The sequence below is a fragment of the Ostrinia nubilalis genome, chromosome 16 (genome assembly GCF_963855985.1).
Source record: "Ostrinia nubilalis chromosome 16, ilOstNubi1.1, whole genome shotgun sequence".
Lineage (NCBI taxonomy): Eukaryota > Metazoa > Arthropoda > Insecta > Lepidoptera > Crambidae > Ostrinia > Ostrinia nubilalis.
Window position 1 is genome coordinate 947588 of NC_087103.1, and position 26062 is coordinate 973649.

Sequence of the window (26062 nt, forward strand, 5' to 3'; positions counted from 1 at the left end):
TATCCTACTAATATTATAAATGCGAAAGTTTGGATGTCTGGATGTCTGGATGTTTGTTACTTTTTCACGCAAAAAGTACTGAACGAATTTTGTTGAAACTTTACAGTATTATTGTTTATAACCCAGAATAACATAAAGGTTAATAATTTATGACGATCAAAATAAATTTCACGCGGGTGAAGCCGCGGGCAAAAGCTAGTGTAGACTATTTTCAACACAATCTTAGACTTCCATCACATAATTAGGAAATAAATTAGGTTTAGTTCAAAAATCTTCCTCTCTGTTTCTAAATAATTTTGGCGAAATTTAAATAACAGTGCCTGGGAGTACAAACGTTACATTTTCAGACTATAAATTCAAGATTTCAGCTGAGCGTTATGAAAATTCTAGAAAAAGGCCTTTTTCATGCGGCTTAAAATATGAATTATGGTCGCCCTACATCTCCGAGACGCTTGAAAAATGTCAAACGTAATCTTATTACGACGTCTAGATGTTTGCTATGTTCGCTAAAGTCTAAGTGTTTTTCTTGTTCCCATTTATTTTCTGTTAGGATTTCACTCGGCTTTTTATGGCCTTTAACTTTAAGTTGAGAAGCTTCGGTTATTATTGCGGTGAAGTTTATGTGTTGTTTAATGCTGCGGTGTTAATTATACAACTTGGAAATACGAGAGTAACTTTCAAAGTGTATTATAATAAGTTTGGCCGGCACCTGCTGCCGAAACTTTGGTAAAGCGAAGCCTTTAGTTTTTGTGGCTCATTATAATAATTGTACCATGAAAAGATGAATTAATGTAAGACTTGTGTGTAAATATTAATCTACTCGTAGTACTACCGTAAGACACCAAATCGAATTTGATATTGTTTAGGAACAAAATCTATTAGATTATACTCGTACGCAACTACAAATATTTTTTTTTATTCACAACGAGAAAGCTCTTGGCCTGTATCTCACCTGATGGTAAGTGACGATCAGGCCGAAGGTGGAAGCGAGCTTCACCCGGAATCCTCAACCACGGAGGAACTGGCTACCTTACCTCTAACTGCCGGAACATAAGTGTGTACCAGCTCATACAAAAGACTGTCTAAATATTTTATTACTCGTGTACTTATTTTTTCGAACAAATAACGCTGAGTTTAAAATAACGATGCCTTTGATGCCTATCTATAAAATATCGATACGTATATCGTTATTTTAAACGCATTGTGATCGAGTGGATGCGTCCCACGCCGCGAAACGGAAATTAAAATCGACGGGAGCGAGGGACCAGCACGCCGCGAGATTTATATGTATAACTTCAAAATTCAAATTAAAAACTACATTTTACTGGCAGCATATTGCAGTAAGACGGTTTTCATGTCTGTATTTTTTAAAGGTTAATTTATGCATATATGCATGTTTTGTTCTGTAAAAACATTATAAATTATGTATTTTGTAATACCAATAATTTTATACATTGGTCAATCTGGCAATGATTCTAACTACCTAATGAATCTAAAAGGCTGCAAAAAAATTATCTAACTCCTTGACTCCCAAAATATAAAATGACAAATCATTTTGTGACATTTTACACTACGATTATTTTACGATTGATGGGATAATTTAGCAATAACATAGCTTCCTATCTCTGATAACTTTAATAATATAATGTAAACTAATATTTTCCTAGATTAACTCATTAAAACACAGACACAAATAGAAATAAGTCCCACTTTAGTGTTTCCAATAACAACAACTCGTTACCCACTCCCGTCAGTCGACACGTTTCCCCGTCAATACAACGGGGACATTTCCCGCGACCCCGTTACCCCGGAAATTACCCACTGACTTACTAAATTGTCTCATCACTTTATGAAACTAGAACGATGTGTTTGTTAATTGCAAATGTGAGAAACGTAAACACACCTATTTTAGAAAAGATTAACTTTTTTTTTAAAATTGTTAGGGTCTTACTAGACGTTAGATATAAATTAAAGGCGGACTGTATTTCATAGGTGTAATGATTATAAATATATCGCTAGTTCGCGCCTACGTGGGAGGGCCGCGTCTGACACCGGTGACGGTCGTGAGGCTGAGTGGGCGTCGGGCACGTACGGAGTGTGCCGGCGCCTCGCGCGGAGACGATGATGGCCGATCGATGTCGAAGAAGCCCGAGGACCCGAGAAGCGCCAACAAAATATAACCGACTTCAAATGCGTGAACACAAAAAAAACTAAAAATTAAAAAAAATTTGATAATACCTATTCAACAAAAAAATAATCGTTCAAATTGGTTCATAATCGGCGGAGATATTGCGTATAAAAAAGTTCATCCCCAATTTTCCACCCTTGGGGGTGAAATATTTTCTTCAAATTCGCATGAAACCACCCTTTTGATAATACCTATTCAACAAAAAAATTATCGTTCAAATTGGTTTATAATCGGCGGAGATATTGCGTATAAAAAAGTTCATCCCCAATTTTCCACCCTTGGGGGTTGTTTTTTTTACTATTAAATTTAAATGGGACCACCCTTGAGGTATTACCTATACGCCGAAAAAAGATTTGTTCAAATCGGTTCATAATTGACGGAGTTATCGCGTAACAAACATAGAAAAAAAAAAACATACGGGTCGAATTGAGAACCTCCTCCTTTTTTTGAAGTCGGTTGAAAAGAAAGAAAAATTGTTTATTTGGTTCAAACATATTCAACACAATTTACAAGTATTTTAAAACAAATTACTTATTATTGCAAACAAGTAAGTGTCCTAATATAAACACACGAACATAAATACACAAACGTTCCCAGTATTCCCAATACCCACCGTCCGATCGTTTCCCAATATTTGTCATGATGAAAAATAAATAACTGGCGACGTGGCAGGGTTCATCGCGTTCTACATAATTTATTTGTAGTTAAAACACTTAACTGGAGGAAACCTAAAATCTATAGAGAGTAAGAGTCTCTTTACTGGGGTATTTAATGCATGAATGCTATGTTCTCAGAACATTGTGCTGAAATTGGAATCTTGTGGTTACCTACCTCTGGAACTGTTAATTTCGAACCACTTTCAGGAGTATTTACACTGAGTTCATTGAATTAACAATTTGTTTATCCAACAATTCGATTGGCAAATTAAATTAGCACCTTCTAAAAGTGGGTTTCATTAACATTCTGGTCGCACCAACAAAATGTAATTACACATTTTAAATTAAACTTCCAAATGAGCATCGAATCTCGTTACAGTACGGCGTCGACGAAATTAAACATTAATTTGTTCCCGCGTCAAAATATCCACCATTTTGAATCCCCGGTGAATGTTTTATTAGGCTGTCCTAGTGAGGTGGCAAGGGAATAAAATATACAGCCAGTAAAGACCCAGGAGACAGATCATTTTTAAAAATAAATTGCGTTAATAAACGTTTCTCAAGATAAATTGGTCAAATGAATGTAGTCGTATACTAAAGCCAGAAAAATAGGCTGTTAAATGAAACGCTATCAGGATCCGTTAAAAATTATGTAAGTAAAAATAAAAAGGATCAGGGCCCCAAGTCTGCTATTTTTAATGAAATGACATGCTATTGTTATTCCATTGAGATTCCATTACGATTCAATTGAGCCATTTGTAAATCAGGGGACTTGGGGCCCAGGACTCAATGTCTAATTACAACTTATATTATTTTTTGGGAGTTTTCTTTGGAAAACCTAACAGTTTAACTAAAGATAACAAATGTTAGACGTCAATTTTAACATAATAAAGAGAAAATAATCCTCTATTTTAGATTAAGCCTTCAGTACACTCAAGGATCAAATTTATTATTTACTGTTGAAGCGAAGGTCAAATCAGCAAGTTACTTACTATCCCATATTATTAATTCAGCGATTTGTGGTTCGACATAGACCCTCATCTTTGTTCCCTGGAGGTCTGCAGGAGTGACGCTGATAGGTCGTGCACGCCATTTGCCTTTCAAAGAAAACCACAAAATGGCTACCAGTTGAAGGGGACGCAAAGTGAACCGATTCAAATCAGTTTTAAAAAGGTTTGAAGGTTTTACTCATCAGAAACGTTCGAAAGTCATCAACTCAAAAATTCAAAAATAGATTGTCCTACTTAACAAAAGTGCTTGTTATAAAAACATTTCGAGAACAAAATAAGTAAAACGAAATAACAATGTTTAAAAATGTATTTGTCATTTGTCTGTTGTTAAAAAGGAGGCTACGGCATTTAACCCAAATAACTAGAATTTACCTACGCGTACCGTAATTTCATATTACTGGGCCGATCACCGTGAGTCTCATAAATAAAGCTCATATTATGAGCAGGGATGCTGTAATGGAAATTAATGAAGGAACTTTCAGGTCATGCCTCGTTACTGCGAGAGAATTTATCTAGCTACGATGGACACGAGTCGTTTGTTACAGAAAATAAAGGTTATTTTAAAAGATAACAGTTTTCGAATAACGTTGAGAGTTTGGGTAAAATGTTTCCGGTCAGGAATTTTACGTATCTAATTAAAAACGGAACTTTTGAACAAATTCCGGATATCAGATATAAAGAGCTACGTTCAGATACATACCATTGCTATAAAGCAAAGGTATGTAACGTATCCATGTGAATCTGTGCCCCGAACTCTACGTACCTACATACCAAGTAATTCAAAGTAAAGTCTGGTCGCCGAGCACATAGAATTTCGTCCAATGACCCCAAGCTGCTTGGCGACCGGACTATAGTGTTATGTCTACATACCTGCATGATCCAGGAGCCGTTCCCTGCGAAGGTGTATCCGGCGTGCACGAGGTGCCGGTGCCGCGTGAAGGAGCTGAGCAGGTTGCGCATGCACTGCATCAGCGTGTTCATCTGCGGGTGGATCAGGATCTCTGTCACGAGGTTCTCGGATGCGAACTGGATAAGGCGCTCGCCTGTGGACAAAAAAATTAAGATTAGTTGGAGGAAAGTGTTTTGGATTGTATAAAAAAGCTTTGCGTACCAACTGGGACATAGTTAGTTGTTTCATTGCAAATTTTAATAGCTTCAATCCTCATCTAGTGATTAATAAGTAGAAATACTAATTATTAGCTAGGACAGTATTATTTGATCGCGTCCTAAGTCAAAGACTACATTAATTGTCATGACTAATGATTTTATTTAGGTACATCAGTACCCGTTAAAGTGTAACCTCTGAAGCAGGTTTAACTTTCCCCCGGGACAAACTTGACCTTCATTGGTTAGGTTTTATTGGCGGTCAAGCTGTAGATCCTGGCTACATAGGAGTTGCAGTGGTGGGTAAGAGAGGTGGGAATAGTCCCGTAACCTTTGAATCTCAGCATCGTGTTTATATCTCATGGTTAAAGATGGCTCAAGTTTAGAAAGTTTAAATAAGGACACAAAACGTCACAACTGTTTACTTTTGTATCATTTAGGTTGGTGCTACAAGGATGAGAGTACAATTTGAGAACCACTAGCTCTACACAGATTCAGATGAGAGAGTATTGTTGTTTCAAATTACGTGTCCAACACATTCGTATTGTGGAAAGTAACGAATAAACCCATATTTCACGCGACCTCGCGGCAGCACTCCCGCTCATATGCCATTGTTCTCGCGGTAACAAGCGCCCAGACAATACTAATGACGCACACGGCTTTATTTGGGGATATGTACTTTGTACGGCTTCTTCCATCTGCTGGAAAGTTCCATGAAATGGAATTGCGAAGTTTTGTTTCAAGCTGAAGGAATCAACGGACGAAATGAAGCACAACCTTTGAGTGCATAATTCCGAAATAATATTTCTTATTGAAGATACTCGTATTTACTAACATAATATGAAATGGAATACTGGATGGACTATACGAGTGAAAGGTCATATTTTATGAAATGATATCACTGTCAAAAATAAAGAGTAGAATCATGAATATGTGACTAAAAAATGAGTCACCATCCCAAAACCGTCATTACTCCAGAGACGTGTCCCAAATATTCCCAATAAATATTTTCCCGACCTTTCCATGAAAAGGCAAAGGAAAAATGTAACATTAAGCCAAGTCAAGTGCATCTAAATCGCCTTTATCATATTATTGTTACCCTGAAATGTCTCAAGAGGCGCTGCGAGGACAATAAAATTTGGACCCTCCGCCGCCTGCGTACGACTCAGAATCAGTTCCGCATTGCGCCATTCGGCAGATACGAGTAATAACTACAGGGTTGATACTTTATTATTTTAGTCCTAACACTTAAAAAGTATTTAATGTGAAGAAAATTTGCGTAATTATAATTAGAGTTAATAAAGTTAACGACTCATTAGAAAGTTTTAAATGACAGATAAATTAAACGTTTAAAGTTCGAAGTTTTTTAATTAGTTTTGACTTGGGTCATTTGTGATTACTCGTAGGTCTTCGTTTGATTTTTTTTACTGTGAGGAATTATTTTCTTTTCAAATAAACGTAATGATAAAATATATTATGATTCAAGGAAGATATAGGTACGTCTTTATAACTATAGCTTGATTATATTGCGTCATTTCACCTTAGAATCATGTAGGATTCAATACATGTTACGTAAGTAAAAAATACCTAGCATAATTTCACTTTTTCATCGACAAAATAGAAAAAAGGGTTTTCTGGGTAATTTTACTTGGAATTTCAGCTGGCAACCCTGTCAAAAGAGAAACCTTTTATTATCCCCAAGCTTTATCAGCCTACAGTCGGTATTCCGCTATTACGACTCGAAATGTCGAAGATAGCTCTTATTTATGAACGATTCCGAGGAAATTTCGATCAATTTCGCTAATCAAACAACGCTTTTTGCCATTTCATTGGGTTGGAGACGAATGATTAGCATTACAAAATGGTCAAGGTCGACTGGAAAGACAAAGATGGGGTACAAATGTGTCTCAAAATTGGCGATGAGATGTTATGAAAGGTCATAGGTGTCTGTAATGACGCAATCAGACAAGTGGATTTTAAGCTGGGTTGCATAATCTTACTTTAACTTTAACAAACGTCTGTCAAACTTCATACAAAAACACCGGACATGATTATAGTCACAGTTAAAATGAAATGGTGCAACTCAGCCTTAAACTACGGTACGGTGTTCATTTTCAGTCAGTTTGATGTAATTTTTCGTTGCTATACTAGATGATTACCTACTCTTTAAGGGATACCTAAAAAGTTACCTATTTACAGTTTATGATGAAACGGACTTTACCCAAAGAGTCATGTCCATTGTCTTGTGTCTATACAAATTATGCTATTCACGATTAATAGAAAAGATAATAATTCAATTACTACGCTAAAATAAAAGTAACACAAAATGATTGAAATATTGTGTTACCTAAGTACCTAATGTTTTAATTTCGCTGCCTATAAAAATTTTTTTTATTAATATTTCATATTTTTTCAAATCATTGATTGACTGGTACATGACTATCCGTTTACGTTAAGTTTTTTTCCGTCTATAAAAACTGCTACAATAAATAAATTATGAATTTGTTTTTCATAAACTAAGATCACGTGAACACGAACGTTTTGTGGGTGGATTCCTGACGTTTATGGTTTATGTGTAGTTTATGGGGTCGTTAAAATATCGTTAACCGGTTTGATTTATAAACAAGCCTCGCAGGAATAAGGACTTCATGGTTAAATTTCATTAATTTACATTCTGTTCCTTATGTAAGTGCCCTAATTATTTTAATAGTAAATAAGGTCTTAAAATGTATTATTGTGTAACTTTGGTACATTAAACTATATTTTGGATATTTTAAGGGTCATTTACTATCTGCAAATAGAATTTTAAAAACAGCTTCCTAAATTATTTGTAGGCCGTTACTGTTTCATAGAACAACGTGGCCAATAAAATAACAAGTGATCAATCATCCTATATTTTGTGAGCAAAATTGTCTGGCTTCAAATTTTGGTGCACGCTAATTGATTTTTTCCAACCAAACGAAATTGAGGTAAAAATAGAGGAAAAATGGAGGCAAAAATAGTGGCATAAATGGAGATGAAAATGAATAGTTTTTGGCAGGTGAAACACAGTGGAAGTCATAGAGTAGCCTGCAATTATTAATGTGTAAAACGGGATCTATTTTAAATTGAAAATTTTATAGTGAATTTTTCGACTACTTTATACCTAACCAGTTGAATTAATTGGTATTAGTTAAGGCTTCATTTATTTTATTTTTAGGCTGCAGTACTAATTAGTTAAACCACTACTTCATAGTTGGTAGTCCATGGCTTTATGTGTAGGTACGTATGCAATGTACCTATGTTATTTTATTTATTATTTTTATTTTATTTTGTTCGGAAAACATACAGTGAAACAATAATAGATTAACCACTGACTAATAATAGATTAACATTCAATGATTCAAATCAATATTGATTAAAGTCAAAACTAAACCTAAAGTAACAGTTACAAACTACTAGCCGGCAAAATGATGGAGGTGTTGTATTCTACACAATTTGACAGCTGTCACTTCTCATTTTGAGATTGGGCCACTTTACATAAGGCTGTCCATTTGCATGAAAATGTCACGTCACATCGCATTTTCGCTGGCGTCATGCGGTTCAGGTAGCTGTAGTTATTATTATTCTGTGGCTGTAGCATCAATTTGCAGTGTCCACTGCTCTTGTGACCTAACACGCTTGTATAATTCTATTTTTTCGGGAAAACTCCATGTGGAAACCAGATAGGACGGAATATACGCAAAACAGAAAACAATGGATCCAAAAATGTCAAAGGCTTTCGCGGAATCTCTGTTTGAACTGAAATATCACATTTTTTCGTGACAACAGGGCGAGTCCACAAAGAAATTTGAAGCTTTTTACTTTAGATATTTTGATTATTACTTAACAAAAGTCTCAGTAAAAGATTCATGATTTGTAAAACAAATTGGAAGATTCGTAGAAAATCGAAAGTAAATCTATAAATCATACAACGAAACACGTGTATTGTGTATAAAATGTTTTACTTATACAAATAGTCTTTATTTACTTGAGCAATTTCATAACATTGTAAGGTTAAGTCAAGAACTGTTCATACTCAAAGGAATGCAAACAGAAGTGGCACAAATCTCACAAAGGCAACCTTTTAAAGTAACAAAATATTTACCGCGCGAGGCAAATCCAAAGTTACGGCCGTTAAGGCATGTTAAGTCCCCCACGCTACATTGTTATTGTGAGGCTCTTTTGTGATGTAGTGTAAGATTATGTTTTACTGCAAAATGGCATAAAAGGTTACCACAACTACAAATTTTTTATTTAACGACTTTAGCAATGCATCATTTATAAATTATAGATTTTATAAGATATTATTATTGTTAAAGTTGAATTGCATTTAATGCTACTATTAATAACAACATTCTAAAGATACGTTTACGTTAGTAATGATTTAATGCAAACTAAGTTATGTGCTTCATCGATTTTGATAAAAGAGTATTTTAATATTGACCATTGTATATAAACAAATGTTTGTACTAACTTTATTTTCAGAGGGAAAAAACCGTTTAAATTGTTCGTCTTTTCATCTTAAAAAGCTTTGTTCATCCGTAGGTATTTATTATATCATCCTCAAACGCAGAACCATTGGGTTTAGAAACAAAAGAGTTCAATCTGCGTTCGACCGTCCATTTCAAGTCCGCACTTCAATGGGGCGGATTATGGAGGAACGGCTGCGATCTGAACATCAATGGGCGCCATGGATTCAGTTCGCTCGAGTTTTTGCAGCCTTTTCAATTCGAGTATCGTTAGGGTTTTAAATTAGCTGCAGTGTGTGAAAATCACGGAAATAAATTGTGAACTGGTTCACTGGAAAGCTGGATTAGGTATAATAAGCGCTGCCTTAAAAAACAAGTTCACTTAGAAATATGTCTGTACTATACCGATCACATTAAATAATCTACTGTCTCAAGCTCAGGCGATTCATGAATATTTTAAATAGAACTACAAAAACATTGGCATAACTTTTGAAATTATTGAGTGACTAGCTTTTGCCCGCGGCTCCACCCGCGTGAAATTTAGATTGTCACAGATTATCATAAATTATAGCCTATAATATGTATGTTACTCTGGGTAACAAACAATAATACTGTAAAGTTTCATTAAAATCCGTTCAGTAGTTTCTGCGTGAAAGAGTAACAAACATTTTAACATCCAGACATTCATACAAACTTTCGCATTTATAATATTAGTAGGACTAGTAGGATTAAGGCGAGAGCTTTTTAAAACTAAACTATGACAGCAAACTCTTTTTATTTAATTGAGATGCAAACAATCTCTATACATTCCAATATATTTTGTCGGCCGTTTGGTGTAGTGGTTTCGATACGGACTACTATGCCGAGAGGTCTCGGGTTCGATTCCCGGCCGGGCAGAAATTGAAATGATGAATTTTGATTTCTGTGATGGGTCTGGGTGTTACTATGTATAATATGTATATATTTACAAAAAAAAAAACTGTTTAAGTATGTTTATATCCGTTGTCTAGTACCCATAGTACAAGCTTTGCTTAGTTTGGAACTAGAAGCGTAGCGTAAAATGTCCAAGGATATTTATTTATTTATATTTATATTAATTGAAATGAACTCTATTTGCTAATCCGCTGCAAGTAATCGAGCTATCCAATGAAAGCCGCGGCCTCGACGCTGCAAGCTTTTACAGTGAATGCAGGGATTGGATTTAGTCATTGTCTTCCTAAACTTTCAAAGCTCTGCCTGAAATGAGCTTTCGGATTTTGAAAGAGTGCTCATCACTTTAAGAGGATTTAATTTAAAGTTGAATGTTTTTAATACGTATGTTTTAAAATGCATGTGTATTTCTGGGAAGCTTTTTCTTACAAAACTCTTAAGCTGAGTTGCACCACCTAACTTTGACCGTAACTTTAACGATAACCGGTGTTTTTTGTATGAAGTTTGACAGATTTTTGACGTTTGTCAAAGTCAAAGAAAGATGGTGCAACCCAGCTTTAGTAGTCCAGTCAATGAATGCCTTAACGACGGTGTAGAGAGAAATCCATGGAACACAATTTCTGACCTCGGGACTTTATTTAGCCTAGTTAGGTGGTGAACATAGCAAAAGTCCCCGCCCTTAGCCCTTGAGCCGGCGGGGAGAGGGGGGTTTAAAGGTACCACTTTTCGGTTTTTCGCTTAATCCTCGGAAACTATGCGTCCTAGTGACATGACTACTATGAACCAAAAAAAGCTTATTCAATTTGCTACAGGTGAGACAGTCAAGTTTTTCTATATCTTGTATAGTTTTTGCGGCATCTGCTCTAGAAGGTCTGTAAAATTTTAAATTTTATTGTTGTCTTACATGTTCCTTTCAGGAGAAAATCGACTAAATCAACATTGAGCAAACATTATAGACATGCGGGAGCATGTTAAGCCTAGTTCCATGGAGGGGACTGCACCGTGCGTATATTTAGACGAACCAATTAGAGCCACTTTTGACTCCTCATCATTCAAAAACTACTGTGCATTAACACTTCAAATTTGGCTCATGTATTGAGACTTGCAAGATGTACATCAGCTTCAAATTTCATAAAAATACCTCAAACGGTTATTTAGGTATTGACGTTCAAAAATCGATATTTAGAGCACTACTATCTATCTATCACATGTGAAATGTTAAAATTTACTGGTTTTTTATTTGTTCCTTTGTATTTACATAACTACCTTTCTGGATGCCAAATTTGAACCTTCGAGGTCATCTGGAAGTGGTTAGAATTTGGTCTATAGGCCAGACATGTAGATTTTTGGACGTCAATATCTGAGTCGTCTAGTTTCAAAACCCGCGAAAACGCTCCTGCAACTAATTTCTGTTTATATCTCTAAATGATGCTACTGCAATTTTCTCATCATACTGTTCAATCATTTTCGATCAAAATACACTAAAAGACTACTAAACTAGCACTTAAAATTAGGTTTGTGTTACAAACTCCGCTAAAACGCCGTCCGTTTCTTTCAAAACCCTCTAAAAGTTGATTGACCAATGGTAGCAAGGTATTTTGGTCACGTGACTGCGAAATCAGTATGGAGATTTTTTTATAACGTGGTTGCTTCATAATTTGCTCTTATCAAATCCCGCTAAAATACAACATGTCCGTTTCAAATCCCATTAAAATCGAATGTTCGTAACAAAATACGCCAAAATGAAAATAGTTTTCATTATAATTCAAATTATATTTAATTTAAAGATAAATAGCAATTACTGTTAGTATTGCCAGATGACAATAATAATTCGTATCATTTTTTTTTGCCTAAGGCCAAAGCTATATGGATAAGCGGTTTTTTTCAATTTCTCGAAATCTTATCAAAATCGTTTTAGCGGGATTTGAAACTAGACACCTCATCTAAAGAACCGTTTGAGGCAGATTTATGAAATTTGAAACTGATGTATATCTTGTAAGTCTCAACACATGAGGCAAATTTTGAAGTGTTAATGCACAATAGTTTTTGAGTGCTGATGAGGACTCAAAAGTGGCTCAAAGTGATTCGTCTAAATATACGCACGGTGTAGTCCCCTCGCTGGAACTAGGCTTAACATGCTCCCGCATGTCTAGAATGATTGCTAAATGTTGATTTAGTCGATTTTCTCCTGATGGGAACATGTAAGACAAAAATAAAATTTCCAATATTACAGACCTTCTAGAGCAGATGCCGCGAAAACTATACAATTTATAGAAAAACTTGTCTATCTCATCTGTAGCAAATTGAATATGCTTTTTTTGGTTCAAAGTAGTCATGTCACTAGGACGCATAGTTTCCGAGGATTAAGCGAAAAACCGAAAAGTGGCACCTTTAAACCCCCCTCTCCCCGCCGGCTCAAGGGCTAAGGGCGGGGACTTTTGCTATGTTCACCTCTTAACTAGTCTAAATAAAGTCCTGAAGTCAGAAATTGTGTTCTACAGTTTTCCATCTATAATGCTTTATTGACTGGACTATAGAACGTAAAAAGTTTAACTATAAATAAATAACCGGTGTAGGTATATAACATGGGTTATCATTCCACAAATCTATGAAATTATCGAGTAAATTGCATAGAAAACACATCCAGACAGCCACGTGAGTGAACTAGGGACCTAACTTATACAGACCCCTAAATATCTATGCACTAACTTGGTTATTGACTCAAGAAGCGACTCTAATGCCTTTTCCAGCTTTTAGCATTCCCTCAGGAACGCTGGTGCATTAGAGCATGTCCAGGCAGTACGTGTACTATCATCCAGAGAACTCTGTTGTATGTTAATGTATGTGCATCTGTTATCCCAGTCACACACCAGTTACTAAGTTGAATTGCTATAATTTGACTTTGTGTTCAAGTGGCTATAGAATCTCTCTCGATGACAAGATCCTGAATTCGATTTCTACTGGGGAGATGATTAAAAACACATTTAAGCAACCATACTGTATGTTAGGTGTCGTATTTTGAAATAACAATATTCTATTCTTCATTATTTATTAAAATAATCCAGTTGCAAGCGTCGTTGCAATACAAGTCTCAGTTTAATTTGTTAATATCAATATTTGAACCAATCACAGGATATAATTTATGACCTGACTTTGACATTGACCAAGATGGAATCGAATTTAGAGCGCTTGTTTTGCAATACGTCTACCCTAAACAATATCATATAAGCCCTCAACGTATTTGCGCACCCACCTAGAAACATCCCCGATCTTATTACGATTTGGCAAATCCGCAATATCCCAAAACTGGTTTCGATGATTAAAACAATAACGCAATAGATTTATGTGGAAATAAATCCTTTTACACGGCCGATAATGGCAACACTGGGCCGCCATGTTGGAAGCAATTATTGTTTTTGCTGGATTCCGGTCGACAGCTGTTATCAGTTTAATTTATTAGATTGATAACGCTGTTTTGTGGAACAAAAACATTTTCTATAAATAATGCCCTTTTTATGAGATATCTCAGCTGTTTCTAATTTAGATACAAAATTTCGTACTAAGTGAGACAGATTGTTGTATTAAAAAGTTCTAGGCAGTAAATTAGGCTTACAAAGTTGGTTGTTTATTACACCAATTTGTACTGTATCTTCTAAATATAACAGCAAGGTATTTTTTTTGCAGATATTTCTCTCAAGATTTATTACTCACATTTTTAGGCATTCACATCGTAAATAACGATCATTTAAACCTCTATCCGAACCATATCCGAACTTCCTAACTAACTACAATAATATCAGTTTTCTCCTTGACTAATTATTCTAGGGATCTCTCTCTAATGCCTTCTGGAATGCTTTAATCTCATATGGGTTTATCAATCTAAATAATATGTACTATATATCTCAAATGTGACTGACCGACTGACATAGTGATCTATCAACGCACAGCCCAAACCACTGGACGAATCGGGCTGAAAGGACAATGTTCATTTCTGGCCTGGCGTGGACAAGCTGCTAATGAAAATATGAATTTGCCAAAAATTTTTAATTAATTTTTAAAGTATTTACTTAGTTTAACTTTGTATCAATTTGCCTTTATAAAAATCCAATTTAAATAGTACTTTATGTGATAATTACAACTTCCTGTCTTTAACACTCATTTCAGTGTTGCCAAAATGAATCTTATCGGTAAGAATCGATTCATATCGATTGTTGTTCGACTATGACAATTATTATTTTTTTAAATACGTATTCATTAAAATGACGTTTATAAAACATTTTTAATATTCTAATAACACTACCAAAAATATTTAAATTACTAAATGAAACCTTATTTCACACACACCTTATTATACACCTTATTTCGAGTCATCAAAAAATACAATCGATTTTTATATCGATTATTTTTATTCATCACCACATTATTAGCATGGCAACACTGAAAATATTGTCACAGCTGTTATCTGTCATTCGCTTTGTTTTGTATTTTTCATCGTGAGTGTTGTTTAGTTCTCAAAACCAAGTCTTTGCCAAAATAAAAGCAGAAGAGTGTTGTATAAGTTTCCCTTTTGACGTCTTTATTTTTTTGACCATGGTCCTCGATGCTTCCCTTCCCGATGACCCTGGCATACTCTCGAACTACGAATCTCACTCAACCAATGACCAATGGCTCACTTTCGGACATCGAACCTTGCCTAAACGCCGACCACGGCTTACGTATGGACTCCGACCCGAGCCCCAATGTTAACCCCAGCCCGATTTTGGATAATGCAACTAGCAATTCCTCAATCTCATGAAGAACCTATGATATGTATCAATTGTATAGCTGACATGATGCAGATAGGGCGACATAGCCTAGAACTTATTAAGTTCAGTTGGTTATAATGTCAGTGGATGACTCCTCAGCTGGTAAGTTATTGAATGAGCGTGTGGACTTGTTGAATACCTTTTACAATGTATTTGATCAACTACCTTCACCGTAGATTACCATAATCCTGAAAAAACTTTTTTTTTAGATTGATAACAGCAGTGTATGTTGTCACTCATGTTGGACCGTGGCCACGGTGTGGTTCTGCACCAATCAAGGACAAATAATATTTCAAATGAAGAAGCAACCACTAGCACTGGTCACAGTTAACGTGGATTGTCTTTGTTACAAATATGTTCCATAGACTGCATATTAACACGGAAAGAGAATCACATATTCGAAAATAATGTAATAATGGAACAGATTTCACCTCGTCAAGTAAGTTTTTTTATAATTATTTTCATTATATTTTATTAAAGACATTGGCTTGATATATTTGAACAAAGTGTATATTTTTTTCTATACAAATACTTCTTACTGATAGATAAAAATTGACATCACATCTCAATATCTTAAAGAATGAATTTTGAATGATACCATAATTAATTTCTTTGTTTCAGCTGCGGGGATCTGACCAAATATGTCATCCTTAAGTGGCAGTGAGCTGATCGAGCTGCTACACATGCTGTGGAGCCCCAACAAACACATGATGGGACGAGGATTCATTTGCCCTGATATTGGCCGAATAACAGTAGGTTGCTGTGCTCATGTTATGACAATTTTGTGGTTTTTGAGCTGGGCAAGGTATCAGGAACATGTATTTCCACCTGCCTAGTTCCTAGACAATATTTTATTGACCCAAGAGTCAGATTAAAATAATAATAATTAAAAAAAATGGTGTTTTATTTTGCTTCTAACCTTTCTAGTCTTAAGCAAAAAAAAATTTTTTTAAGGACTTGGATACAAAATGATATTTATATTCTGTTTCTTACTGGTATAGACTATTTAATAAATAAGAAATTACATGCTGTAATGTCTGTCCACCTCAGGCCAAAGGTCCCATACTAAGTGGGCATAACCCTTTGGCATGCAGGTAAGTAGATGTTATGACGTAGGCATCCGCTAAGAAAGGATTTTACGAAACTCTACCCCTAAGGGGGTAAAACGGGATCCACGCGTACGAAGTCGCGGGCGGCCGCTAGTTGTTCATAAATTGCCCGCTTCCGCCCTCACCATGCCCTCACCCGATAGCACCGCGAACAAACGCTCATCTCGTTAAGCGCGCGCGTCCAAGCGAAAACTGTGATAATTCCGCACCGCCAGCCCGCGATGTAGGTCACCCGAAAACTCGTTAGCGTTTAAGGCTGCGCACATAGTGGGCGGATATGCGTTTTTTGTAGGCTGTTAATACTTAACGACGTGTGGTTTTTCAAGATAGAAATAAATGTTCCGGTTTACGAACATAAATGTTGTTACGGTAACGTTATAAGTACGCAATGATCGTCGTGAGAACAAAGCTGCCGCGTCTCATTTTTCCTATATTAATACTTTTTGATTTCAACACTTAACTTCAGAGGGCTAGAGACTTAGGTAACAGTATTTTGAATTTGAATACCGACTCAGTTATTGTTGATTTGCAAGTCTGAAGCTGAAACATTGTAAGAACAGGTGGGGGAATAGTTTAATTCAACACTTATTTTTATTAAACCAATAAAGCAAATGCAAATATAGAAAACACACTAAATAGCAACCTACAAAATAGTATTTTTTTGACACCTGTAGATGATGACTACATTAAAAAAGTTATAATGACGTTAAAAAACACTCAGTCCGAAGGGTATGATGGTCTATGCACAAAAGTTCTAAAAATGTGTAAAGATGAACTTAGTCCTGTGTTGGTTTTTTTAGTTAACTTGTCATTACACACAGGACAATTTCCCGAAAAGCTAAAAATTTCCACCGTGAAACCATTATTCAAAAAGGGCGATAAAAAAGACATATCTAATTACAGACCAATAGCGATTCTCTCGGTTGTATCAAAGGTTTTTGAGAAAGTCATGCATAATCAGTTGACATCCTTTTTTAGTAAATTTGACATAATTAAAAAATACCAATACGGCTTTCAAAAAGATAAATCGACAACGCATGCGGCATTTGACTTAATAAATGATGTTTTACATAGTGTTAACATTAAAAACTACACAACAGCAATATTCTTAGATATGTCGAAAGCTTTCGACTGTGTATCTCACGACCAACTATTACTCAAACTTGAACGCAGCGGAATAAGGGGGCCTGCTTTAAATTGGCTAAAATCGTACCTTATTAAAAGAACACAATATGTAGAGATCACGCAACTGGATTCAAATTCAGTTGCTCAGACATATAAATCGGAACAAGAAATATATAAATTTGGTGTTCCACAAGGAAGTGTGCTCGGCCCGCTATTATTTATATTGTACATAAATGATTTGCCAAACGTAACGGAACAAAAGACTGTACTTTTTGCGGATGATGTATCGATTATAGTTACTACCGACAAGAACTGTTCACTAGATCAACATAAACATGACATCCTAAATGCAATGACATCAGTAATTGAATGGCTTGAAAAAAATAACCTTACAATAAATTTATCAAAAACTCATATGATCAATTTTAATAACTTCAAAAATCAAACAGTTGACATATATTTTAATGGACAAATTCTACGGAACGCGGATAATGTGACTTTCTTAGGCTTGATTTTAGATCCAAAATTAAATTGGGAAAACCAAATAGAGAAGGTTTGCAACAAAATAAACGGTTTCGCTTTTGCTTTATACAAATTGACTAAAGTTGCAAACATAAATACGGCCATTACTGCTTATTATGCGTATGTGGAGTCAGTTTTAAGATATGGTTTATTAATTTGGGGAAATGGAACTAACATAAAAAAACTATTCATCGCCCAAAAACGATGCATCAGGGCTATATGTAATATAGCACCTGATATATCTTGTTTGACATATTTCAAATCGCTTCAAATACTGACCCTACCATGCCTTTATATATTAGAAGTGAGTGTGTTTGTTAAAAAAAATAATCACAAGTTCTTACAAGCGAAACAATTATACCCAAGATCAACGCGAAATTGTCAGAGACTGGTGTTAGAAACAGTCCCAAAAACACGAAGATTTCAAAAAAATTGTTATGATATGTGCAAAACCATCTATAATAAATTACCATGCAACATTAGTGAACTACCGTTAAATAGTTTCAAAACAGAGTTGCGTAGATGGCTATTAGATAAAACTTTTTATTCAATTGGCGAATATTTGAAATTCAGGTTGTGATAAATATGGTTGATACACTGCTTGATAATCTTTATTACTATGCGCTTGTAAGTTACTACCTAGTTTGTAAGTGATAGAAGAATACCGGAAGAACTTAAGTACTCCAAAGCCCTATATTTAAAAGCAGATTGACTTGCTGGCTTTTGGACAAATGTTTTTATAGTTATAAGGAATATTTTAATTGGCGACATTGATATGTATTAATTTAATTTTAAATTGACATTTTCTTAATTATTTGACATACTATTGAATCCTGTAATTTTTGCACGTCTGCGAGCAGACTAAACACATGATCCTATTTAATATTGTCACCCTGTATAACTGTGTTTTTGGCAAATAAACGTTTTGAATTTTGAATTTTTTGAATTTTATAAGCTCTTTTCAGTACCTACAATTTAACTTAACTACATTTGCCAAATAGAGCTTGCTCTACCCTCACTTCAGTACGATATATCAATTGGTGAAAGTTATTTATTTCTTGGAAATATTGCCTATAAAAAGCACTTTTTCTTGGAATATTGCCTCTAAAAAGCGCTTTTGTAACTCAAACTCAACTAACTTTGAAAGTAGGTACGGCTGGTTAGAAATATTTAAGTCCGAAGTAGTTCGTAGAAAATATTTTCAAATCTACTTTATATTTCAGAACATTTGTTCAAGGCTCGCGGTAGCGTGCCGGCTGAAAGGCCATAAATATTGTAGCACTGCCCATTCAGTTGCTAACAGGCAACTTTGCAGGTATTTGTATTATTAACTTGGAGTCGATCCTAGAACCCAGGATAGACAGATCTGAATTATGCGTAGAAAGCGTTATTTATGTCAGATGATCGGGATTTTTTTAGGATTCTGTGAACTTGCTCTTTGTATTCTATCTAACTGCAGGTAGATTTGACGACAATCTCATCTATTAAGAGAATATTAATGGATACTAGCTGGTATACCTACAAGTAGTTTTTTTGCAAAAATACAAATGGTAAACTTAGGCTGACTTGCACCTCTTAACTTTAAGTAACTTTAACGATAACTGTTGTTTTTTGTGTGGAGTTTGACAGATTTTTGACGTTTGTTAAAATTAAAGTAAGATGGTGCAACCCAGCCTTAATGCTAAAAGAACTATCTGACAGCATCAATTGTGTCACGCAGAGAGCTATTTAGGTGAGTACAGTAAAGGTTACTTGAGAAGACCCAAGTCATATTGTTAAAGGAACTAAGAAATTATTTTGGCAATTTCGCCAGACTGTACAAGTGGTTTCATGACAAAATAATATGGAGTTCATGGACTAAGCCATAGAGCTTACTGAGCGTTTATGCAAAGCATGCACACTGCGGGCCACATCACAGTAACCGCAAGCCTTTGTCAAGCAAGACTTAGCAATGTGAAACCTTTTCTATTTATATATTGCACTAAAAACAGCTGCTCTCAAAGGACAAAAACTTTCATAGAAAGTAAAGATGGAATTTCCAAAAAATTTTTTACACATTATTTAATTTATATTTCGGTTTGGCAGTGAATAAAAAATTAAACTATGAAACAAGTAAATGAAAAGTTTGCTTGAAAGATAAGAAATGGTCAAGTGGATAGATATGTCATAAAAATTGTAAATTTTTTTGATTGATTTTTTTAATTTTTAAATACATATAAAATAACAATATTGTTGCTTTAACACATTATGTATTTGATGTCAATTTGTACTTAATTAAAAAGGCATTTTAATCGGATCGTGACGCCTGTTTCTGTCAGTCCGAGTGGTAAGTGACACATGTCACTAACTGTAACCACGCAAAGTGAACAACTAACATTAAAATTGTTATTTTAATAGGAACGTTTGTTTTAACCCACTTACTCCTACCAGGTGTTATAACACCGCTAAAAAGTAGTTCGGAATATCCTCAGATAAATTATAAAAATATCGAGAATTTGTTTACTGTTCCTTGTATTTTCTCTTCATTACGAATCAAGCTGTAATTGAGTATGTTCGATATCGCATATTTGCTTTATTTTGTTAGTTTTTTATTATTTTGAATTCTGTTATTTAGTTTTGTGCAAAAACGTCTAATAAATGGTAAGATATTTCATAAACTTGCTATTAATACCTCAGATTATACTAGTTATTATTTTATGTACTACTGTTTGCTACAAAACAATAAAAATATGTTTTTGAAAAGCTTTACATTTTTGAGACTTTTTATGACAAAATTACGATCGGTGTTTTAACACCTGGTCGCATAATCCACGTCTAACCTGTATATTCATTAAAAGTCTAGGCCACGATATAAAAGACCGCTGAGACTTCACGAAATTGTGGACGTATTAGAAAACATTGACGACGATGCTCAGATACCGAATCACATAGCAATTTTACCACCAGAAAATGCTAATGCAGAAGCAACGGATGAATATTCTGGTGAAGAAGACCACGTTACCTTACAAAATCTTCCAGGTTAGCCTGGTTCCGTTTATCTAACTATAACCTGGAAGATTTTGTCAGGTAATGTGGTCTTCTTCACCAGAATATTCATCCGTTGCTTCTGCATTGCTACTTATAGCGTGTAAGGTTCAGGTTCGCAACTTAGAGCCTAGGCAGAAGTACTGTACGACAATTTATTAGTCTTCTTCAGATAAAGATGATAACATCCCGCACTCTGATTTTTTTAAAAGTAAGACGATATGAATCTAATGATGCCTCCAATGCAGTTAGTTCTTCTGCCTTGAAAGTACCTACCGCAATCACAATTACAACAATACAATATAGTTCAAGTACCTTCTGTGAAAGTTCTGTGCCAAAATGTCTAAAATATACATGGCAAAGCAGTCATACTCCTAAAAAATATTTATGAAGAATGGCACCACAACCAGGGTCCAGCGCTTACATACAGGGGAGCTTACATCCCTCCCTGTGTACAACTTTACTTACGAGTACTACACGCAACTGACATGTAAAATTTGCAAGAAAAAATCAATTTGGTGTAAAAAATGCGCCACGTACTAAAGCATCCTAGGCTATGATTTATGTCTTACCATATACAGTAGCTCTGAATAAGATTTTGGTATTTTTTTAGTAAATGAGTATAACTTACAACTCCTTTTTAACTCTTAAACCTAACAAAATCATAGTATGTTTTTTTCTCATAGTAGTAGTTGTGGTAGTAGTCCATTCTCCGACCAGGTGTTTAAACACCACCCATTTTCCGGCTTTTCCAGTTGACCAAGAATTTTTCTAATATTTTTCTGTGGATACTTGACCTCTATTTAGAAACATACTAAAAATTTATAAAAATTGACAAGTATAAAAAGTTTCAGGAGTATCTGGGTTAATTAGCTTCCATGGACTCTCTAATTAAATCTCTAATTGATTTACGAATACAATGAAATATAATAAATATGTACTTGTAACTTGTATCTTGTATCATACTGGAACAAAGGATTGATTTTATTTGAAGTTAATTATGATTGATCCAAATACAAAGACAAAATGCTTGAGTTTGAATTGAGACTAATTTCACTTATATGGAGTGACTATTGAAGCTAAAATTAAGCACAATTTCACAGCAAACATTTATTTTTCGTGATTCAAATACTTTAAAACTTATATGAGTCGGATATTGCGGAAGAATATTCTACATACTGAAGTCCGAAAATTAAACTGACAAGCAAAACACGTATCAAATGTCAGTTTGAAAACACTCATTCTGCATTAACTAACAACTAGTAATTACTGAGCTATTCCCGCTCCGCTCTTTAACTTTGTTTAAGGCTTGGTATTTCTGCTAAAGTAGGTATTTCGCGCTGTCAAAATCTGCGCGCGCAATACTTCGCCGAAGACAGCGCGCCAAAGAGCTCTCGCAGCTACACAGTATAGAAATACGCAGTTTAGAAATACGCAGTTGGTTAGGTTAGGTTGACTTCCTTCCGTTCAAGCGTCACACTCACAGCACTTTCTAATACAAATCATATCCAAGTGATACAAATTAAAACAACTTTCAAAATTTTTGGGGATATATTTTGGAATCGAATAAATATAGAATATAACTGCCAAAGTAAACACGGTTCAAAGAGGCGTGGCGTCACCCGACCTTCCGGAAGTTCCGCGCCGGCTAGAAGAATTTCAAGATTACGTCACCCGACCTATAGGTAGATCCTCGAGAGCTTGAGCGATTGGAAAAACATTTTATGATCAGTTACTCGTAGTAGCGATTATTTAGAGCTTGGATAATAAATTATAGTTGTTGCAATTCACAAAGCTTTGCATGTGGTTCATCATCATCATTTCAGCCACAGGACGTCCACTGCTGAACATAGGCCTCCCCCAATGCTTTCCATGTTGATCGATTGGTAGCGGCCTGCGTCCAGCGCTTCCCTGCTACCTTTACGATGTCATCGGTCCACCTTGTAGGTGGACGTCCCACGCTGCGTTTTCCGGTAGCGGCCTCCATTCCAGAACATTTCTGCCCCATCGGCCGTCAGTTCTGCGTACTATGTGCCCTGCCCATTGCCACTTCAGCTTGCTAATCCGTCGGGCTATGTCAGCGACTTTGGTTCGTTTACGGATCTCCTCATTTCTGATTCGATCTCGCAAAAAAACACCAAGCATAGCCCTCTCCATAGCACGCTGTGCAACTTTGAGCTTCTGTATAAGGCCTATAGTGAGAGGCCACGTTTCCGAGTCATAAGTTATCACTGGTAACACACATTGGTTATATACTCATGTGGTTAATTACATTAATCAGTACACGCATCAATTTTGTTCAGTCTTTTTGTTTATTAATAAATAAAAATATCATACTAAAATTGCATACATATTTGTTTGTATTGGTCTGGGTGTTTTCTTTCCATAATTTATGTATAACGTATGTACGGGGCTCTGTATCGAAAATCACTATAAGCAATAAGCATCACACACGGTTACCTGGAGTGCATTACCGCAGCAAAAAGCTTGCCATCATGAACGGTATAATATCGAGGTTTCGTCAGTACAGTTGCGAACAAAGGTGTTTGTGTAGTGTAGTTGAGTTGAGAGGTCAGATTATTGAAATAATAAAACGAACATTTTATTTTTAAAATACATTTTAATAATAATTTACATTACAGATAACAATGAGAGGATGACATTGCAAGGTGGTGCCAGTCCAGTCTTAAATCCGTTGATATATGCTGCATCTGCCATGTTTTTGGCTATAAGATTCTTCTATCTTACGGCTTAGACCTTTAGCTACAGACCTTAGACAGTATTTTTGTGAAAATTCTTACGCATGGTGGAGGAAGGGACGCTCTAGACACTCAAGTCTACAAGGAGTCACATGAACTCCAGTTTTAAATCCGTTGACATCTGCTGCATCTGCCATCTTTTTGGCTAGAAGATTCTTCTATCTTGCAGCTTAGACCTTTAGCTACAGACCTTAGACAGTATTTTTGTGAAAATTCTTACGCATGGTGGAGGAAGGGACGCTCTAGAGACTCAAGTCTACAAGGAGTCATATGAACTCCAGTTTTTAATCCGTTGACATCTGCTGCATCTGCCATCTTTTTGGCTAGAAGATTCTTCTATCTTACAGCTTAGACCTTTAGCTACAGACCTTAGACAGTATTTTTTATTATTTATTTGTGTCAGTGTGCTCTTCTAAAGAGTGTAAGACGATTGTACGTAGGTACTATTAAAATGTAATTTTAACTCATTGGTTTTGTCTCATATTTGAGGAATGTACTATGTATCATGAGTAGAGTCTTCGTTTAAAAGGATGCGAACGATTTATATTTCAATAGGTAGACAAAATTGATAATTTTTAACTATCAAAAATTTAAGCTTTCTCCAGTAACACTGATATTATTATACTGTGACTCATCAAAGTCATCATTGTCAAAAATATTGACAAATCGCGAACTGTCACGGCCAAAAAACTGACACGCGTCCGTCCTCCGTAAGCGCCACCGCGCGACTGATTGAGATTGTCCAAGCCGTCATGGACGATTTTTTCCACATTTTTTAACATAGTAACTAAATAAGACGCAATATAAAAATTTCATCCGTTAAAAGCCCTCAAGTTATTTCTGAACTATAGTTTAGTAAAAGATTTTGAATCTCAAATCGCTTATTTTAAAAATAAAACCATAAATAGAAAACGAATAGAGGTAACTTTGGGAATTTATTCTATCGAGTCAACTTCATCAAATCGTGTTTCCATCCGTTAATAGCCCTCGAAAATATCCTCAACTATGCCCAATAAAAATCTTAGGCTTTAATTTTACTGTTTAGTACCTCAAAAATGAAAAATGAAAACCTCATTTTCGCCATTTTCTCTGCTACCCGGCCTTAACTTCCCGGTTAAAGTTCAGTCTAATTGCCAGTGTGTGACTGAGAGGACGGAAGTTCGAAATAACTACATTGCAGTACAAAAGCACAGCATTCGGATCATGTACAGTCGTCAGCTTCAAATATTTCGTAACACCCAAAGTGGCCACAAAGTTGACAACACAAACTTAATCCAATTGTGTCTAAGATATGTTTTTTTCTCTCTTCTTTTATTTGTTAATTTTCATTTGTTTTCGTTTCAAATAAAGGTTTTTCTATTCTATTCTTTTATTATACTAGCTTTCCGCGGCTTCGCGCGCGTGGACCCCTGAACCCTATGTTTTTCCAAAATAAAATTTAGCCTATGTTACTTGTGGATAACGTAGCTTTCGAATGGTGAAATATTTTTTTTAATCGGCCCAGTACTTTTTGAGCCTATTCATTACAAACATACAAACATACAAAAATAGGTAGGTACAAATCTTTCCTCTTTATAATATTAGTGTAGATATTATTATGTTGCAAACTTTTTGACTACTTTGGGTGTCACGAAATATTTGACGCTTACTGTTATTAATTTGTCATACTAACATAGACGCAAAAACATTTTGCGTATTAATTTTGTGTATGTACATACACGCACTGACATTTCTTCCCAATAAATTCTAACGTGGCATGATACACTCCGAAGGTGAAGGTCCGAACTCCAGTCTTAGAATGAATCATATTCATATTTTCCGAAGACTTTTACAAAAGATTGTAACTTCATAATAATGTAAAAATACACAACAATAATTTCAGAACTATTAACTCAGTGGAGATCTAACTTATGTCTTTATTTAATTAAAAATATTGCGACAAAGAGCCAAAGAATAGATGAGAGTGTAGAGCTCTGTAAAGCATTTTCCCGCACATTTTTTGTTCCATAAAACAAATTAGTGGACGGAAATTAAAGTCTCAGACAGCAGTTTAACATTTTATATCTTTGTTTACCAGCAATAAAGTAAATTGTTTCGTTTAAAGATGTTCATGTTTCTACAGATTACTTTGTCTAGTAAAGATACCTATACTCGTTATAGCTCTAGCGCTTCTCAGTCCGTGCCTGAGGTACCTATGTGAGCGACACGGAATGGGTGACATTGACATAATATTATGACGTGATAGAGCATATAAATCTGTGGGTCTAGTCAAAACGCACTTTAAAATCGCAAACCCATCGCAAACCAGTCGCAAACAAACAAACAAATCGCAAAAGAGGT

The 26062-nt window shown here is 35.3% G+C and overlaps 1 protein-coding gene and 1 long non-coding RNA gene across 2 annotated transcripts in view; one reads left to right on the forward strand and one right to left on the reverse strand.

Moving 5' to 3' along the window:
- Positions 1-26062, reverse strand: part of LOC135079497 (microtubule-associated protein futsch-like) — a 247817-nt gene that overhangs the window by 60213 nt on the left and 161542 nt on the right. Inside the window, exon 3 of the mRNA XM_063974154.1 lies at positions 4725-4897. Within this exon, the coding sequence (XP_063830224.1) occupies positions 4725-4897 (173 nt within the window). The remainder of the gene's footprint in view (positions 1-4724; positions 4898-26062) is intronic.
- Positions 15228-16039, forward strand: LOC135079075 (uncharacterized). Its single transcript, XR_010258722.1, has 3 exons — positions 15228-15285; positions 15393-15622; positions 15805-16039. It is a non-coding gene; the product is annotated as an uncharacterized LOC135079075 (long non-coding RNA).